The sequence below is a fragment of the Tinamus guttatus genome, unplaced genomic scaffold (assembly GCF_059628265.1).
Source record: "Tinamus guttatus ecotype Peru unplaced genomic scaffold, ASM5962826v1 Tinamus_guttatus_pri_ptg000083l, whole genome shotgun sequence".
Taxonomy (NCBI): domain Eukaryota; kingdom Metazoa; phylum Chordata; class Aves; order Tinamiformes; family Tinamidae; genus Tinamus; species Tinamus guttatus.
In genome coordinates this window covers 463,542-484,152 of record NW_028288617.1, presented here as the reverse complement: position 1 = coordinate 484,152, position 20,611 = coordinate 463,542, and the positions used below count along the sequence as shown (strand labels likewise).

Sequence of the window (20,611 nt, the reverse complement as noted above, 5' to 3'; positions counted from 1 at the left end):
CTTTACTAAATCCAGTGAGCCACCATTGTCCCTCTCGTGGCAAAAATATACCAAAACTCGGGTTTGAAGAAACATCTTACCCCTCGAAACAACCTGTGGGGAAAAACAGGTAAATCTTACAGAGCTATACAAATATTGTATATTGTTTGCATCCAGGAATTGCTGGATCCCAAATTTCTGTGCTCACAGAAGTCTAAGCCTTTAGATCTTCCATATCCAAACTACTTGTCCTAAAATATTCTACCTACTATCCCAGTGGTTAAAGCTGTTACACTCTTTAAAAATCTCTTTTCTCTTGGAGGTGGTGAAAGCCTGTAGAGTAGGGGATGAGGGAGCAGATAAGTCTGCAAACATCACCTGATGAGTAATATCCATCAAGGCAAGCATCCAGGTAATGCAAAACCACCTGCAGAGGCCCTACTCCTCTCTCACCCTGAGGAGATCTGAGGTCTGAGGATCTATCTTGAGAAATATCAAATTATGCAAACAGGAAAGGAGGCAGCTCATTCCTTTGATTTTCTTTGAAAGTTGCAAGATACAGACATTGAAAGCTGGCCTACTGTGTGTATGAAAATAACATTTTCAGTTTTGCCCTCAAATTTAGCTAAGAAAAAGTATTCATATAATGAACACAATCAGATCTCAAGTGTTACAGCTTAAGCCTGGAAGGCAAGAGGAGGATGAACAGACATTACATGAAAATATTGGATCGTTAGATAACATTAAATGTAGGGGAAATCCATGTGTCTGTGTGTCTGTGGGTGGCTGGGTGTCTGCAATTGCATCTTCATACACGTGTCAAGTAATCTGTCAATTACAATTTCTCGATCTGTCTTAAGAAGATATGACACAGAATTGTGAGGGTGTGTTATATCCATAATATCATTCAGTACCTACAAAAAAGGGTTTTTTTTTGCCATAGGCTTCAATTTATACAGTAGACAGTAAATGATGTCTTTGTTTTTTTTTTTTTTTTTTTCTTTGCTATAATTATTTTGGAGTAAACAACCATTTGTTCCTCTTTCTTTTCCAGTGTAAAGAGAGTCACATATTTATCGATACAGGAGAAAGTTCTCAAGTGGCTCAGGCAGGTGCAGCTTGTGGACTGCATACAGACATGATCGACCCAATTGCTTTCTGATAGATAACCGACACAGCTGGGCAAGGCTGGCAGGACCTGGGGAAAAGAAAACACAAAGACAAGCACCCCCCCACCGATATGAGTCAGAAAGCAAGCAGCAAACACAAGCAAGGTTTGAAAATCAGATCAAGCACTACACTGGCATATGCAAATGCACTTACAATGACTTGCGTAAGTCAAGGATAGCTGAATACCTCAATACACTGTTGTTCATATTTGACTTATTCTATAGAAACTGGTTCATCAAATTGACAACAATGAGCACTAAAACCATTTTTCGGCATGCACAGCTAGATTTTTTTTTTGTTTGTTTCTTTTCTTGAGAAAACATTTAAAATGTCATGAAGATGCTCACACTGGAGACAGAGCACCAGGAGGCATAGCCTTTGCCCAGGAAATAACAGAACTCTCAGCAGTGTTGTGAGCAGAAAAACAAGATGGATTTTGGGGAGCTGCAGAGGTGCTCAGCACAGACGAGCCATCATGTGGTGGCTATGGTGAATAAAGTTAACTGTTCACACATACAGTGCATGCAGCTGCTTCTGCCACAAGTGAGTGTCCCTGTAGGCACCTGTACAAACAGTAACTGCAGCTGGTGTGCAGGAGCACCTCATCTCCAAATATTTTTGTAGGTCAGTCAGTCTGTCGGTGATTCCCCAAATCATCTTCTTTAATGCCTTGTGCAATTTAAATAACTCCGCCTGAGGGAAAAGGACCTCAAAGATAGAAAGATCTCAAAGAAAGTTCTGCAAAATTTGGTACAAAAAAGGTACCTGGGTTAAAAAAATAATAATAAAAGAGAGAGAAATTGAGAGAGAGGATCTGTTGCCCTCCAGTTATCCCAAGGGAAATGTTGCAGCATATAACAAGACCTTGTTAGATATCAGAGAGCCCACTGATATCAGAGAGCCCACTGATAAGAAAGCTGCCAGGGGACTCATCTCTGTTATGGCAAGGTGCTGTAAGATGCAGCAGACATTTGGACCTTACTGTACCCCAAGAGTGCTGCCTAGCTTTCTCTCCTGGTGAGATGAAGCAGGTGCTCACAGAATCACACAATGGGCTAGATTGGAAGGGACCTGCGGGGATGATCCAGGCCAAGCCTCCTTGCACAAGTAGGGTCTCCTTGCCCAGGACATTGCAGCACATTGCACAGGATTGCGCCTAGGTGGCTTCTGAATATCTCCAGAGACGGAGACTCCAGGGCCTGTTCCAATGCTCTGTCACCCTCACAGACAAGAAGTTTTGTTCAAGCCTAACTTCCTGCGCTTCAGTTTGTGGCTGTTGCCTTCTGTCCTATCACTGTCCACTACTGAAAAGAATCTGGCCCTCTCCCCTTGACACCTTCATTTAAGGTACTTGTATATCTGGTAAGATCCTCTCTCAGTGTGTCCCCTCTCCCTTCTCCAGACTAAACAGTTCCAGCTCACACAGCCTCTCCTCACAGGAGAGATGCTCCAGTCCCCTGATATCTTTGTTGCTCTAGGCTGGGCTCTCTCCAGCAGTTCCATGTATTGGAGAGCCCAGAACTGGACACAGTACCCAAGATGTAGCCTCACCAGGGCTGAAGAGAGGGGCAGAATGACCTCTCTTGACCTGCTGGTATCACTCTTCATAGTCTATCCCAAGATAAAATTGACCTTCTTGGCCACAAGGGCTTGTTGCTGGCTCATGGTTAACTTGTCAATTCTGCTGAGATGCTCTCCAGCTGGTCAGCCCTCAGCCTGTACTAGTGCCTGGAGTTATTCCTCTGTAGGTGTAGGACCCTGCACTTGCCTTTGTTGAACTTCATCAGGTTCCTCTCTGCCCAACTTTCCAGCCTGTCCAGATCCCTTTGAACGGCAGCACAACCCTCTAGTGTGTCAGCCACTCCTCCCAAGTTTGTATCATCTGCAAACTAGCCAAGGGTGCACTCTGTCCCTTCATCCAGGTCACCAGTGAAGTTGAACACGGCTAGATGAACACCGATCCATGGGAAACATGAGTCAATGGTGCATACCATTGGGGCTCATGGATTTGTGGGTATCAGGTATGCCTAAATGATCTCTAAGCCTATCCTCTTTGACCAACGGGAAGTCTTCCTTTCTCTAGACTTTTTCTTCATGTTCTGGGATTCCAGAGAGCTACCCTTAGCAGGAAAAATTGGGACTTTCATTAACTCTGCCTTCTCTGTATTCTTCACCACTAGGGCACCCTCCCTGTTCAGCAGCAGAATCACATTTTCCCTATTCTTCCTTTTGCTGCTGATGTATTTGGAGAAGTCCTCTTGTTGTTCTTGACATGCCTTGCCAGATTTAATTCCAGATGTGCCTTAGCCTTCCTCACCTCATTCCTGGATACCTTGACAGCATTCCTATATTCCTCCAAAGTGAAATATTCCAGCCATTTTCCACATTCTCTATACTTCCTTCTTCTGACTGAGCTGTGCCAGAAGCTCATTGTTCATCCACACAGGTCTTTCTTCCTAATAGGGATGCACCAATCTTGAGCTTGGAGGAAGTGATGCTTGAATATCAACCATCTCTCCTGGATCCACTTTCTTCTAGGGTCCTAACCCATGGAATTCCTCTAAGTAGATCCCTGAAGAGGCCAAAAGTTTGTTTGTTTGTTTGAAAGACTTGGGAGGTGTTTTTAGAAACCTGAGCTTACATCTTCCAAATAAGTTTCACCAAAATGTGCTTTTACTACATAAAAAAATCTAGGAGTGTAAATAGGCTGATAATGACCCCTTAGAAGAAAGAAATAGAAAAATAATGAAGGGATATATAGAAGAAAGCACTTGTATTACTGTCACTGTCACTGAAACTGAAGAAGAAACTTTATCTCCTTAAGCAGTTAGGAAAATGCTGACATTTGATATTCCACATTGCTTAATAGTCAGGAAGAGCAAAGGGAGCCATCTAAGCAACCACAGAAGAAAAATCAGGAGAGAGAAAGAAAATTCTTCAAGAGAAGACCCTAAGGTGCTTATTTCCAACAGAAGGTCCTCAGAAATCACATATTAAGTAGAGAAAATGTTCAGTTGTAGATGTAAGATAAAACAAAGTATCTGACAGCAGGGCTGAAGAGGTATGTGAATTAATTCAGCTACCAAGGAAACTTCATTTCTGAAAACTGAACAGCTAACAAGAATCACAGTGCCCTATAATCCATCTGACTGTAAGGGATAACAGAGTGAAAAGCTGAAAGCGGAAATCAAAAGGAAGCTAAAACAGAGAAAATTACTAATATTGGAAGATTTCTTTATCTACACAAACTGTCCTACAGGTAGGACACTTGGAACAGGTCATCTGCCAGCACTGCCTTTGCTAATGCATCCTACCATTGCTCAGTCCTGAGCTACTGTGACCGAAGTCACAAGAGGTGGAAAGCATTTAGGCAAAAGCCCTCCAGGCAAGTCCTAGACATGACAGACTAAGATTCTTCACAAAGCACAACGGAAAAAGAGAATGATGTGGGAGAGTATTAAGCCAATGTTTTGTTTCCCCTGCAAAACCCACCTGCAGGCAGAGGGCCAGCACAAAGCCTGTGTGGCACATTGACATTTACTATCCGTGAGTTATCTTGCACTGCTAGCCCGCTGCACACACACTGCATGTCACCCCCTGTGGCAGGGAGCCAGAGGTGCCCGGGCAGGCTGCCCGCAGTGGGGAAGGAGCCTGCAGCCCCTCCTGGGCTGGCAGAGCACCAAGCAGCTGAGCACAAGTGAGCTGGGACGCAGGGAGGATGGAGGAAGAGGTAGCTAAGTCGGCATGTCCAAGCCTCAGGGATAGCATTACTGGACCTCAAGTTTTGGCTCTACACAGCATATAAAAAGAATAGGTGTAAATGACACAAGCAGATCTACATTCCTTTCTACTTATAATTTTCTTCTGAGTGGACTGTAAGGGCCAATATGACTATTGCAGAGAGGCTGAAAGTAGCCTGCAAAGGGCACTGCTAGTTCGTGTTTGAGTTGCTGCCCTGCAATTTGCACACATGAGTTGCAGGGCGGAAGCTGAGGAGCTACATGGCAGCTAGCTCTGTTTTCTCCCCATGACCAAGGGCACACACAGGCGTATCACTTTTCTGCAGGAAGCTGGGCAGCGAGCCACAGGGCCAAGCTGAACACAAGATGGTGCCACCAAAATAGCTTTCATAATGCCAGTGATAAACTCTCGTGGCAGTTTTTAATCCTTAGTCCCCAGGGTCCCTCTAGGAAAAGAAGTAAAATTTTCCATGAAAAAATGTGAAACAAAAGTACAGAACGAGTGATCGAGATGCGCACTAACGCCCAAATATTTGGTAGCGGGTATAGCAACGAAGCAGAAAGCTCTTACTCATTTCCGTGTCATGTTCTCTAGGCTTGAAATTGATGGAGAAGCCAGGAGAACTTACACAGAGCAGTACATGGACATGCACTTAAGAAAAAGTACTTAAGTAAAGGAAATGAATACTCTTCTACTAAAAAAAAAAAAAAAGAGAGAGAGAGAGAGAAAATAAGAGAGAAAAAGAGAGAAGAAGAAAAGGAATCATTACCTTCCCGAAGCAAAAGCTCTTGTGCCACTCTACTGTTGGGTGCAGCAAGATCCAGTGCACATTTGAAATCAGCATTTCTGCATTTCAGGCTAGCACCATAGTCGGTCAGCAATATGACTACTTCCACATTGGATTTCCTTGCTGCAGCATGGAGGGGGGTGTCCAACCGCTTACCCACATTAACGTTGGCTCCTTAGGTGAATGAAAGTACATGATTAGTGCCAGGAGGAAGCAGAAACTGCTTGAATCTCTGATCTGCATCACTCAGGCTGGTATCATTAAATGAAGGGCATTGCTCACACAGGCCTCCCTCCTTTTTCTCAAAAAATGGCACTAAATTCATCAAATCACATTCCTGCTGTATAAACATCTTTGGGACCACCAAATGCTGTCTGATCAATGTACCCGAGCAAGCACAGAAGTTTGTGGACTGTCTACCCAACAGATGTTTGAAATCTATCATATGTTACGTACATTTTCTAATATCATGATATCTAACTTACATAAACTGTGTTAACTACCGGGGGAAAAGCACACTTTCTATATCTCATTTCAACACTTTTGGGAGCACAGCAAGCAAAAATGCTTGCCCTGGCCTTGCTGTGCATGGCAGGACCATACCTATAGGAGGTGCAAATTACCTTGATGTGCCCTGGCAGCAAGAATTTGCACTAGCTCCTAGATTGTGTCTAGGCCTAGGGGAATTATACTTCACAGTGCCTTTACTGCTGTCTTCACCATCTGAGAAGTAGAAAAAGTTAATTCTTAGCATGGCAGTTTATCATAATCAAAAGAGTTGATTTTGATCATTGATATTAGCCAATATTGTCTATACTCTTTGTGGCATCATTCTGGAAAACGAAACTTCTGTCTTTGTTTCATATTTAGACAGGCTGTGTTTCAGGTAAGTCCCTGCAACTAGTGATTTTTTACTAAGGAAATCCTATATTGTTCATGAATGCAGGTGAAACTTTTAGCTATCTGAAACAAGTGTCACCAGGCCGTCCAAAGGGCTCTTATGAAAAGAGCCTGCAATGACTGCAGTAGAGACACAGCCCAGAGAAACCAGTGGTACTGGCTCGTACTACCACAGCTCCCCCCTACCCCTTTTCCATGTGTACCTAGCTCCAAAAGCTTCTTGACACAGTCTGTCCTCTGGTAAGTGCAAGCCACATAAAGCGGTGTCCCGTGCTGCAGATCTTCCTGATCGATGTCCACCTCGTGGGCCAGAAGGATCTCCATGCACTCCCTGTGACCTGCGTGGTGAAGAAGAGCCATCACTTATTTCGTGATGCACCCAGGTACCATCCACAAGCACAGCGGCTGGGAATGAGCCAAGCCTGTTTATCCCCACTGTACAAGTGAAAAAAAAAGGCAAAAAACAAACAAGCAAACTGCCATAACATATTAAAAGCCAAAAAATATACACCCAAAGTAGTCATCTTTAGCCTCACTCAACGTTACCTCTCTTTACTGCTTCGTGAATGGGTGAAGCAAGGTGATTCCCCAGCTGTGGGTTGGCCCCGAACTCGAGCAGCATGTTGACACAGGCCACACTGCCACTGCAGCAGGCGTTGAACAGAGGGGTGAGCCCGTCCACGGTGACCGCGTTGACCTGGAACAGCAACACATCCTTACAAAAATATAAAAACAGGATGTAAACAGCCTGCATCTCAAGTTTAGCAGAAATGCCCTGAAAGGGACATTTGTCTTGCTTAATTTCAGAACTGATTTTATTCACAGCTTTAATATTTTGTTGAAGAACAACATATATAACATTCTGCTCCAAAGTCTGCCCATTTTTCAGCTATTTCTATAAGGCGGTGACAGTAACTACTATAAGTGCTCCTCCTGGAGTTGTTCGGAAAATGTAAACTCTTTTTTTCCATGGAGAACTTTGGCATGTACATGATTGTTTACTATGGGCAAAAACAAAGCCACAATTTATTCCTGTTTTCAGACAAAAATGGCTCTGCTTTTAAATTAAAACATATACTTCATGTTTAATACTTTTACCTGAAAACATATTTCCAATAACGACAACAACATCATGACAGAAGCAGCCTTAATCACAAGCAGAAATGGAGCTGGCAAGGGCTTGTCTTCATATGCATGTGCGTGTCAGGGAGCAAGAATGTCCTTTCTTGACCTCTGATACAAAGATCTAACAAAATCCACCGTTCCCTGTTCCTTTCTGGGATAGCACAATGTCCAGGCTGGGCTCTACACACCACTAGCTACTAAGTTTGACGATGTAGCAAGCCCTCAGAGGCAATTTATGTAGCAAATCCCTATTTCTTTAATTCTAAAGCAGACTTAAAAAAAAAAAAAAAAAGAGTAGTGACAGATCATGAAACCATGGGGCAACCTGTGAGATTTCTAAATCAAGGAGAGCAGGAAAGAGACCAGAAAGGGCCAGAGGAGCCTTGGGCCGCTGGGGAAATCCACTGCTGCTGGAGCTTGCTGCCATCCATGCACAGTCCCGCATAGGGCTGGGAGCACCAGGACAGAAATACATTAGCTGGCAAGTTTTAATTAGCAAGGTATTTTGCCTTTGATGTGCAGAAAGGCAGCGGTGTTTAAAATCTAATTAATTTATTCTAGCTAATTCAGCAAGAGACCAAAAGCAGTTGGTATCTTTCTAAATATAATTTGCCTTTATTTACTTCAACTGTATCTGATGCTGTGCTAGTTAACTCTTTAAGTGCTTCTTCCATAATTATAAGTCAGTCCTTGCCATTTGCAGCGCAGGGCAATGCAGCTGGCTCCAACGGGTTGTACAAAACACTTTTACCAGGACGAGCAAATGTCCCTACACATGAAGTAGCAGCTCCATATTTCAGTAGTCATCCTGGGTCGGTTTGGCCCTGCCTCCTGGGTGCTTGCTCTACTCGCTCAGCTTCACAGAAAAACAGTTCGGGGAACAGATCTAGCTGGAAAATAAACACGGCAGGGTCAGGAGCTAGAAAAACTAGCATTGTACAGAGAGCTACCAGTGGCCACAGTGTGTGGGAGGTCTGTCTGCTTGGGTGTGGGGGGTATCTGTATCTCAGAGAGGCTTCGTGATGCAATCCAGCAGCCACTGGTGCCACCCGCGCAGGCACAAGGGGCAAATGTGGCTGGGGGCACTGGGGATCTATCAATCAGCATCGTTTCACAGCAGAGCCAACAATTCAGTCAGAGGGTAAGCAAGGGGGTAAGTGAAGAAGAAAAATGACCTCTTTGCTTTTCTCTCTCCACTGGGTATTGTCTTAACCAGTAAAAAGAGGGAAAAAATGGTAAGACAGCTGCTCTTCAGTAAATGGTTTGGTAAAAAAAAAAAAAAAAGAAAAAAGAAAAAAAGAAAAAAAGAAAAGAAAATGAAATAAAGAAGAAATAAACATTCATAGCAATAAAGCAGGGCAGCAAAATGCCCTGCTTTCCCGTATTTCTAAGGAATTTAAATTTGACATACAGCATAGGAAGCTAATAAATGTATTTTCTTCTGCAAAGTGTATCTTGATTGTCTGTTCAGGTGTTGTTCAGCTTCTTGCCATGCAAATTGTACTTCAATATCCTGCAATTCAGCTGAATGAAATATATTCTCATATGTTTCATCCTATTCTTGTATCTCCAATTTAACCACATATTTTACCTTAGGTCCAACGGGGGGAAATGCTGCTATTTTATTAAAAGATAAAATGTTTCATTGCTTTAAGCACATCCATTTTCGCTCATGTGAGACTCCCAAACTATTCCATGGAAAAACAAGGGCAATTCCAAGGGTAATTCTATTTTTTTTCCCAATAAATAAGTAAATAAATAAATAAAGGGTGGCCCAGAACTGCTTGCGTCGGGTCCCAGGACTCACCTGAGCGCCGTTCTCCAGCAGCACCTTCGCACAGGCCACATGGCCACCCAGGCAAGCCTCGTGGAGAGCTGACACACGATCCGTGGTCACGAGGTTCACGTTGAATCCCTGGAATCCAGAGCAAAGCCGTGAAGGAGAAGCCCTCCCCAGACCAAGCGATTCCCCCTGCACCTGCCCAGATGTGCAGGACAGTCACATCCTGCCTGGATCTGGCCACACCGCTGAGTAAGCATCAAGGGAACCTGCACTGATTGGACTGTTGCTTTTCAGTGCTTCAGCATTTGTCTCCAAATATTTTCACTGGAGATGGAATGAGAGAAGGAGCGAAGAACTGTATCTGTTATTTCTATTTCTTCATAATGCACAGTTAATCACAGGAAAACATTACATATCACTAGCGTGTAAGGGTGACTAACTCAGTTTTGTTACTTAATGCGAAAAAGAGGCTGTAATTTTGTCCAAATTACATACTACGTGCATACTGAGCACTGTGGTCAGGAGTGGTACTGGTTTCCTGCGTGGTGGGGTTCACCTTACCTACCAGTACCTGGATATCTCCAGTGCAGATACCAGCTACCGAGCTGGACTCCTAAGGTCCTTCAATGGAGAGAAATAGACACTTACAGGATATGACTCATCTCATGCTAAGGAATGTATCTCAGGTAGGGCAGATGAATTCTCTCCTAAAAATACTTGCCCTGACTAAATGGGACACCTACTGTCTTCACTCAGATGTAATAAGTACCTGTTAGATCTGTAGAGCAGATGAGAGAAATCCCACCCACAAAGATGTTTCTTTTTCATGACCACCTACAAAACGTTTTACACTGCAAGAAAAGAACTGTCACTTACAAACGTCTTATCGTAGGCATTTACCCAAATAACTGTTCCTATTTGCAAACTTATTTGCAAAGGAGAAAGAAGTCATCATACATGCTGTGTCCAGAAGACAGCTAAATCTTCTGGTAAATAAGATTTTTACATCTTCTGGGAGAATGAGTTTGGGACTGGCTCTATTTTTCATCTAAAGACGTAAATTTTATCCTACAGTTCCCTTCTATTTCATATGTTATAAACTAAGCAGCTCACAAGATGGCAGCAATGCACTTCTTGGTACGCAGTAGCAAATACTATCCATGAGCAATGTAGCACTGTAAAATCCTGATGCAAAGAGCATTAAATTACTCTAATCATTTTAAGCTAGAAATTTTAAGTTATAAAAATCAGATTTTTCAGTAATGTTCAGTCATTCCCAGCAACTATCCTGCACTTTATTTCAATGTCAGGGGAATAGATAAAATCTCAATAAAAGATGAGAGAATATTCCAGTTTGTAATTTTATGCATGTTTTACACTTACGGATCAGTGTATTTCTTCAAGAAAAATGTCTTCTAGAGAATTCTGCTTAGAATGAGGAGGCTATACTTAACCATTATTCAGATATGCATTTAACATATGACAAATGAAAGTACTGATATTTTGGAGAAAACCTCAATTTTTCATCCATTAGTTGGTGGAGATGGATTTATTATAACCAGTTGCCAAAATCTGCTCATTTTAAGCCTTGTTTTCAACGATTATAAATTCTTGCCAACCTACCAGAAGAATCAAACTCTTCTTCTGGTGCTGGAGCAGGCACTGTTGAATTCTTGAGCTCTTTTTTTAAGAGCTCAGTCTCCTACTTGCACAAAGAGTCCTCCCACTTCAAGGCATCCCTTTTGCAGCAGAAACCTTGCTGGCTTTCTTTGAAAGCTGTGGTCCTAAGGCAGGGACGTCTGAAAGTCCCATATACACCCTAAAGTATAGCTCCATATTTAATTTTAGGCTAATAGCATAAATATCTTAGAAACAGTGAGCAAAGATTACACTGCTCCATGAACAGCTTCATGCCTACATTTATCAAACTGTCAGAGATTGTCTTCAATTCACTCTCTACAGATATTTGCTGCCTTGATCTACTTTCCTTAGCAGAGACCCCCATCCCTCACTCCTAAAATTAATGTCTTTGAGAGAATGAGAAAGACTAGATTAACTAAATAGTGTGTAACTCCAACACTGATTGTTTTTGCTTCTCCTTATTCGCAGCTACCCTCCAAGTCAGACTGTACATTTCTGGAAAAATATGTAGCACCATGTGCACAAATGCACCATGTGCAACCACTACAGGGAGGTGCCAGGCTCAGGCAAAGGTGACATGGTCCTTTCCCGTTTTAATGCCTCCCTGCTCCTGGGGGTATCGAGGCAGCTCTGCCATGTACCAGCACTCATTGAGTGTTCAAGGAAACCCAGAAGTGATGGCTCTAGGGGAACGTCCCGCCACGCTCGCTCCCAAGCTGCCCCTTGCTGATCAGGCGGTGTAAAGTCATGGGTGTAACTGGAGATGGGGGGGTGAGGAAGCCAGTAAAGCCCTGAGCAAATGACCCCTCTTCATCAGTATCTCTACCCGTCACTTCCTTTTCCATAAAAATTGTTTGATGTCAGCGGGTGAGGGAAAGGACAACGAGGAAATGGGAGGGGGGAAAGTGGTTGTAAACAGCAACCTATTTTAGCAGTGACCATGGCTCGACAAGCGGCTGCACTGGAAGACTTTACAATGGCAGCTCCACTTTTCCAGGATGCTGTCCATTTAAGAAGCCAGCTTTGCTTGTGCAAGCCAACCATCACTTGTAAATATATATAAAAAGTCCATCTGCCAAGTGACAGAACTTGCACTCAGGGAATTAATTTTATGTCATTTATTCTCCTTTTTAAGGGAGAGAGGAGGGTGTATTCGCTTGTGCCACAGTAGAGCATTGAGTTTAAGGAAAGGAGACGAGAAGAATGGTTGGTGAAGCCAGAACTTGTCCCTTTGCAGATACACACTTCCACATCCAACTTCTAGAAAACCCCCAATCTATCCTTTCCTCCTCCCTATTTTCTGAATGCTTAGCTTCATTTGGAGTAGAGAGTTTCAGGCTCTTTAGGAAGGCCATGCTTAACATTTGATAAAGCAACACATACTTTTACAGTTTTATACTGATTTTCAGTAATAGCTGATATACACATTGGCTTTTTTTTTTTTTCCTCAAGCCCAGTTTGCACTCCTTGAAAGGAGCACTTTCAAGGATAACTACTTCATACACAGAAACCTGTAAGCTACAGCCTCTGTCCTGGGCTTGTCCCCAGCACCTTACCTGAGCAAACAGGTAACATTCCCAAAGATATGCAGGTGAATATATTATATATTTACCTGTCTCTCTTAAGCCCATGTGCAGCCTATTATCGACTCACCTCCTCACAGGTCCAATCTGACTGAAACTAGCTGCTACGCAGTCTTTTCTTTCCCCGGGGGCTTTTACCTGTGCAATCAGGGTTTTCAAAGACAGGAGGCGTCCTTGGAAGGCGGCATCGTGCAGCGGCGACCTGTCTGCCCAGCTGCCTAGAAGAGCACATTAACACAAGTCAACGTGGGTGCACGATGCAGGCGAGACCCCGCGGAACACATCGGGCTGGCCCTGCAACCAAATTCACCATCAGTGAGGAAACTATCTGATAAATTGATTTCCACAGAGCAGCCAGAGGTTCAGCACTTCTGAGAAAAAGGGGCGCTAGTCAAGGGGGCTAAGCAAAATCTCGTGGGCAGAACTCTCAAGGCAGCTAAAACCGCGCTCCAGCAAAGGCCATGAGTTTAACGCCGCTGAGCAGGCACTTCAGACCCCTGCAAACCTCAGTTCCAAATATCTTGGCCTCCATCGTTTCCAGGGAGCTTTTGTCACAAACCATTTTCCAGCTTCCCTTGCATTTAATTAAGAGGCTCACAGCCGGTAGACGCTGGGATGACTTTTCCATCAAGTGAATTCCAGCATGTCCTCGGCAGCTTTATTTCCTGAACTGACAATTTCATAAATAATATATTCCAAGCCAGACTAGCAGGTTACAGGTTTCATCCTCCGACTCACTAGAAGATTTTAGGGAAAAAAAATCATGAAAGAAACAAATTCTGCCCAAGGTTTCACTGCTTTTTCCTTAATCGCTTGAGGTCTAGACCTATGCAGACTCTTTAGGGCAGGGTAGATTCACCCTTTTCCCTCCTTAATCTATTCATACGGAAAGTTTTTCTTTAACATGGTTACTGCCTACTTTTACAGTCAATGAGCCAACTTTAAGTCACTGCAACTCCACTGGAGAGCAAATTTACTTGTTGTATATTAACAGTTAAAACCTTACTGCTGCACAGCACATAGTAAATATTTCTCCAAGGGCTGGCTGTATTTTCTGTGCAATAGGGCAGAAGCAATCCCAGTTTTGTATTCATGTCATGTTATATAGGAACCCCATGAGCAGCGCATTTGAGCTCTGTGTCCTCTTCAGTATTTTTCGGCTGCACAACACACCAGAGCGAATGCAAAGCGTGATTCATCCCCATCCCACACGTTTGCACGCATGGAGAAATGGGTGAGAGGTGCCGAAACATCTCAGGTGACTTCAAGCCGAGGACATGGGAGGCCTGGAGGCCTCACTTAGGTCTTCACTTAGCAGAGCTTCGGAAGCCCCATCACGGAGCTCACCGCATCTGGGGACCGCAGTGCAGGAAGGGCAGAGCAAGGAGCCGTCGCGTTCAGATTTAAGTGATTCTTAAGGAGTTGTAGGGGACAGACGCAGCCCATGGCCCGGGGTTCAAGCAGGGAGGTGGGTCCCCGGGGTAGGTGTCACTGGGGGGTTAAGGCAGGCAGTGTCCCTGCCCGCACTGCTTGTACCGGCTGGTCTGGAGCATGTCCGCGAGGGATTTTTACCCTCCTCCTACCCCTTCCCTCCTAAATATGCCCCTACTTGACATATTTCCTAGATGCAAACACCGGGACACACAGAGAAATAAAATAAAAGCTGGAACGAGCTTGCTACCGCTTCCCTGCTGCCCCTCAGCATGCCTCCCGCCAGAGGATTACAGAAGGAAAACCAGAGTTACTAACTCCCAAAGCACTGAGGTGAGGCTGGAGGCAGGGGATCCCTGCAGACAACCCCAGCAGTGCCTTCCCAGGGCTGCGTTTTCCCGGGCACAACGCCCTGCAAAAGTTGTGGGAGCTTCTCGGAGTCATTCGGCACCCCAGCTCGACAGCCTGCGACTTCTCACTGCGCTACCTGCCTCTCACTAGCCGCAAACTGGGATTTGCTTGCACGCAGGGGGTTGCAGCTTTAAATATAGCTTTTGCTTTTATTTATAGTTATTCGAGGAGCCATTTCTTGGCCTCCTAAGGCCAAGCTGGCAGGGAAAGACTCAGTAAGTGACGCAGCCAGTGACCTGGCTCCTCTGGGATGAAGTAGAACTCACCAGACAAAAGGAACCAGGGAAGGATCGAGAGGGCTTCTTTTATGAGCCAAAAACTACAAGACAGGGTGTGGAAGGAAAAATTAAAAAAGAGAGAATCTTTTGCCTGAAAATATCCAAAAACCTCTACATCCCTCCTGTTGCTGGCAACCGAAATAGCCAAACTCAGTTCAAAAAGATGAATGGTTGATGACTTTTAAAGCTGCTTAATAAAGTGTCTTATTTGCACTCTTATGCATAATATATATAGTATGCACAAACTCATTTCACATGCATTTACGGTGCATGTGTATTCACACGCATGCCTCACCATGAAAATACATGCTGGTGTCATGCTAGCCACAGCAACCTACCTCCCTGAAACATATGGCAAATGTAGATCCCATATGGGGTGCATCTTCTTTTCACAGCTACATGTGACATGCCTGAAATGACTGTCTCTTTTCTAAATTTCTACACAGAAATTAAGCAGTCTGGCTGCTGCTGCACTGAGTCACTGCAAAGAGAAAAGGCTGTGAAACTGCCTCTGAAATCCAGTGCAGTGCATGGGCAGCAGCATCACATGACCTTGTGTTTTGAAAGATTAGCCTTGATAGCTGCTTGCAAATGGCAACCGGCAGATAAAAATACATTGTAGTCTGCTAAACCTGCAGCCACTTAGATAAGAATCTGCACGTTTGTCAGGTGTCTGACTACAGCTTCCAAAGGCACTTAGGGAAAAAAAACAAATCCACTAGAAGATCATTGGGATTATATCCCGTAGAGCAGCATACACATTTACAACCCAGAGACAGGCACTGCTGTATATAAGTGAGATCTTTTTCACTTTCCACTCACACGGGCATTTCTGTTGGGCAGATTTTAACTGTTTTGTTTCTAGTGGCCATCTCACGTCAAGAATAGCCCCACGCACTTTCAGGAGCCTGTTCATGGCGGCACAACTCATCACGAAGCAGGAGTCCAACAAATGAGTCACGTTTGCACAGCAGCGATGTTGCAAGATTGATGCAAATCTTCCAGTAGGAAAATATGTTCTCATTAGTACTAGGTATAAAACACGATGTCATTTTTAATTAGCGGAATTACTGGACGTGCTAATGCCTGTTTATTCATTATTATGACAGTGAAGCGTCACAGGTAAAACTACTCAGAAAGAAAATGCAGTGGCATCTCTTGTGACCTATTAAATACAGTATAATACTGTGCCTTTTACTTTCCAGAATAATTTTAGCTGTTTTCATTTTTATGGTCTGGTTAACAAAACAAGGATTCCTGGCTTGGATTCATAAAGTCATTAATCACTTCCTCTAGTATCTCCTTTCAGAAAATCCACATACTAAAACTTTTCCCTAGCTACCCTCTGGTAGTAAACCTAGCTATTTAGAAAAAGCCTCTGTAACCCACACCATCAACACCACAGGATGCCTCGCTTCCTAGAACAATCTTTCTTCTTTACTGCCCACTTGAGCAAACGCTGTCCTCATTCTAGCTGAGTAATTGTTGGAGTCTCATATTTTGCACACCTAAAACAAGCCAACACATACTGACACCGCAAAGACCTCAGAAACGGAAGGCGCCTCAGGATAAGACATCTACCCTATGCCTTTAGCAACAGACTCCTCGGTTTATGGCAACTCAGCAATTACATGCCTCAAATTACCAAAATGAAGCAACTACACATCTGGATGTTAGAGTGACCAAATTTTTACTTTACCTGGGACTATTCCATAGATCTCTTCTGCTATCCTGGCAGCCTCTTTTCTGTTGCCTTTAACAATATAGAAATGGGTCAGCAGAGCCAAGGAAATCTTAATTAAAAGCTTGAAGCAAAATAAAGCAAAAATTGCAAAATAAATGTTAGTGAAACCATGGAGTATAGAACTGCCCTCCATTTTGGTTTGCTCTTTGAATAGTTTCTCAGGTCTGCTAAGTTGCACTGAGATACTACTGATATCATATGACATCTATTTTAAACCCTTCAGAACTTGCTGTTCCTCAGTTTCCAAAAATATATTCGGCTTTTATTTGGGATGGGCTATTTGATATTAAATAACAATACCAAGTATTAAGCTGGTTTTAACATCTTGTGCCATGTAGGAAACAAACAAAAATACTCTCCAAATACTCATCAAGATGAGTGTTTGAGTACCTTTTCAGATGAAAGCTCCCCATATCACCTTAAAAGCACCCACAATGTATTTCTTCTCAGATGTGGCAGTTCATTTCACACAGGCAGCATTGGTAAAGTGGCAGAAATTGTTCAAGGGCACTGAAAGAAGAGTATTTCATTGTCTTTCCAGCCCGAGTAACAGTTTTGCTTGTATCCAGATACACAACAAAGGCGAGCGTATGAAGGGTAAGTAGTTTCATAAAAGAAGTAAATAAAAACAGGGCTAAGAGGTCAAACTTATTCTGTGAGGGGTAAAAAAAAATCTTTAAAAGGTGTGCAACAAGAAACAAATGCTAACCTACTGGCATTTTTTGTCTCTTAGAGAGAAACAGTGATGTCCCTGAAAATTCCTTGCAAACAGCGTCTTATTGTTTTGAAGAAATGGAAATATGTTTGCATTGTCCATCATTAATTTGCAGGTGCAATATTTGAAACTGAAGAACATGCATCCTTTCTTTAACTTTCTTTCCTTTTTCCTTCTGAAAGCGTATGGCTTCCATAGGAAGCAGAGTATCTTTTCTTCATATAATTGATACAACATTTTTTCATTTAAACTTTCCTTTACCCTTGCTTTCCTGTTAGTAGAGGCAAGAGGGAGATTCCTTTATTTGACTGAATCCTCTCCCTGCACAGGTGCACTTGCCCTTCAACATACGTTAAACGATGGAGAACAACTTTCCTCCCATTCCCTCCTAAAGATACCAAACGTTAGGTGGACGTGCAGAATGAAGTTTTACAGCAAGTTGTTTCTGTGGATATGTTAATATTTTCCCCCCCCCCCCCTTTTTTTTTTTTTTATTTTTGGTAAAGCTGACTTTGTATTGTGTATCTTCAGTCTCTACCCTCTCAGGTGCACCAAAAACCTACAGAAAGTAAAAATTACTCCAAGGTATAATTTTTCAGATTAACCCATTTCTCTAAAATTTTGATTTAATCGAGATATCAAATCAATAACTTAATACCTTGGTATAAATATTATGCAAACCTTTCCTTCCACAATGATACAACCTACCTGCAGAAATTGTAGCATGTATGATTCTAAGGAAAAAAAAATGTGTATTTTTTGCCACTTTAGTACTGTTTGCCTCGGGACAAGACAGATGAAGATACTGCTTACACTAGGAGACAAGTTCAACTAGGGAATTAGAGAAAAAAAGAGTTAAGTTTGCTGAACTGGGAAACAAAAAGGAAAAATTAGCAGACAAAGGCACACCAAAAAAGGGATGATCAATTATCCCTAGGAAAAGACAAAATAATGAAACCTGTCCTGATGAAGCAAGAGAAATAGCAAAGGTTGTAAAACACAGAATATAGGTTAGAAAGAAAAACAAAGAATTTGAAGAAGTTAAGATCATTACAAAGAAAAGAGCAGGCTAAATGATGGAGAAATCCTTCTCATATAGGAATCAACACAGCTGGTGATAGGAAGTAAGCAAGCAAGAGAGAAGAGCACTCAGGAAAGAAAAATACTCAAAAAACTGAGGATCGGGAAACTTCCAGTGAAATTCTCTTAGTGACCAAAGTAGGATGAAACTCCAAGGGTGCACAATGTAATAATAAAAAACTCTGCAGCTGGTCTAAAACAAACACAATGAAGTCCAACCACTTAAAAGCTATCACAGAAAAATAACTATTCCAGAAGGACAAAATCCTTGTTGTGGCTTCAGACCAGGATAACTACCAATTTTTAGGTGCATGATAGAGTAATTTTAAAAAGGCTTATGTAATCTCTTATCTTGTTTTAGTGGATAAGAAAATTGGGGAAAAGGCTACAAAGAATTAAAAAGATTGTCTGTGGGAAGATGGCTGATGGTGGAAGTACTAATACTGATGAAGGAGGTAGCCAGATGAGCGACAGCAAGATTGTGTGTGAAAACATGGAACAAGTGACATTTCTAAAACTAAAAGAAGCCGAGCCAAGTAACACAGGCATGAGAACAGGCAAAGCAGGATGGAAGAGCAAGAGTGAAGGCAGTAATCCCTTCTCTCCTCCCTCACTCTACAGCCAAATGAAACTTCTTCAAATTCTTCAACATGAATAAAAACAATGAAAATATGTCTTTTAAACATCAGTAGGAAATAGCTCTGCTCACTGGATAATAAACAACAAAAGTTTTAAAAAAATGTTTTATCCAGACGGAAAACTCATCCCCTCGTGTAGGAACTAGGTGCTGTTTTATACGGAATGGATTACGGAACTGATTTATAGGCTACAGAGATGGAGAGCACATATTAACACAAGGTAGTTAAAAAAAAAAAAAGAAAGAAAGAAAAAAAAAGATGTGTTACTGAGAATTTCTGCAGGATACCTAAACCACTTCATGGATTGCTTTTGCTGGATTGTAGATTGGCTACTTTTTTTTTTTTTTTTGGTCAAATCAAAAGTATCACGAAGAAATGTTAATCCTCCAATAAAGCTGTCAAGAGATGGTGAACGAATTTAACTAGGTCCACCAAACAAAGAGGAAGTTAATCCTTAAATAGCCTTAATTTACAAACATTTAAGGAATTACCACAGGGAAAAAGGCAGACTAGCTCAGAGGGTGACACATTTTCATTAAGGATCACCTCAATTTTAATCAAGCATGACATACAAATCAGATATGACCTGAAGAATTTGATAAGGAAATAAAGATTAACAGAAATTTATTCTCAAATAGATTTGAAGAGGTATTAGTCAATTTTTATGTTTGATGGTCCCTAAAATACAGAAGTCTATTTCCTATGCATTTAGCTAAGACAGTTACAGTATCAAATATATTAAATCCAAGTAAGGTAACTGGAAAATTAAGAGATTCTGGACACAGAAACTCCTCATAATCTCTGAGGGAAGAGACCAGAACAGAGATGACTGCTACAGAACCTATTTTTTTTTTTCAAATCGTATCAGTTTGATCTAATGAATGATACTACTTTCCACACAAGTCTTACTTAGTTTGCATCCTTAGACCAGCGAAGTTACAACACTCCTGCCTTTAAAAAGCCATGTGTGTAAGTGATTCATGCGTTGCTCTCAGTTGCGCAGATGCAGATTTCATCTTGTCTGACACATAACCCACCTCACCCGTAACTCTGTGTAAGGTCTAGTTATACAAACTCCTTCTGCTGTCCAGGCATGAAGACAGGATATTCCAGCATGCCATTTGCCACTACCTTGTGTTCAACACCTCTGCCAGCATGGGATGACTCATACTCTTGATGTGTTTTATCAGTCACTCCTGATTAAACCATGAACTTACATAATTAACTTCTACAATGTGACTAGCTTATACTTGGTTAAGGTTCGGTGAATTCCACACAAGTATCATCTTGCCTTAGGCCAGACTTGTTGAAGCAAGTCAAAATACAATCCGTTAAATTTAACAGAAAAAAATAGAGCATAATTTTAGTACAATGTCAAGGCATGGTTGTATGTCCGAATACTTTAGTTTTGTTCCCTACGCATCCATGTATAGGGCCCGCCCCGCCCCGCTGCTCGGCAGGGTTGCTCAGGCTGCTCCTGCGCTGCAGGCCCCAGGCCTGGACCCTGCAGAACTGCTCTCCGGCCCCTCAGGCCCTGTCTGGACCCTGCAGAGCTGCTCTCCGGCCCCTCAGGCCCTGCCTTATCCCGGCGTGAGGGCCGAGGGA

The 20,611-nt window shown here is 42.6% G+C and overlaps 1 protein-coding gene across 3 annotated transcripts; it reads right to left on the bottom strand.

Annotated features, from left to right (window-relative positions):
* Positions 1–906: 906 nt before the first annotated feature.
* ASB11 (ankyrin repeat and SOCS box containing 11) lies at positions 907–16,778 on the bottom strand. 3 transcript variants are annotated; one of them, XM_010221226.2, is made up of 7 exons: positions 16,529–16,778; positions 12,848–12,927; positions 9,510–9,617; positions 7,124–7,274; positions 6,781–6,915; positions 5,660–5,851; positions 907–1,177 (listed from the first exon to the last, which is right to left on the bottom strand). In XM_010221226.2, the coding sequence occupies exons 1-7, from the start codon at positions 16,776–16,778 to the stop codon at positions 1,053–1,055; spliced, it is 1,041 nt and encodes a 346-aa protein (XP_010219528.2). In that variant the 3' UTR covers positions 907–1,052. The 3 variants fall into 3 exon arrangements, with proteins under 3 accessions (XP_010219528.2, XP_088376338.1, XP_010219529.1); XM_088520212.1 differs by having other exon boundaries at positions 907–1,179; positions 5,656–5,851; positions 16,529–16,706; XM_010221227.2 differs by having other exon boundaries at positions 9,510–9,566; positions 16,529–16,706.
* Positions 16,779–20,611: the final 3,833 nt, after the last annotated feature.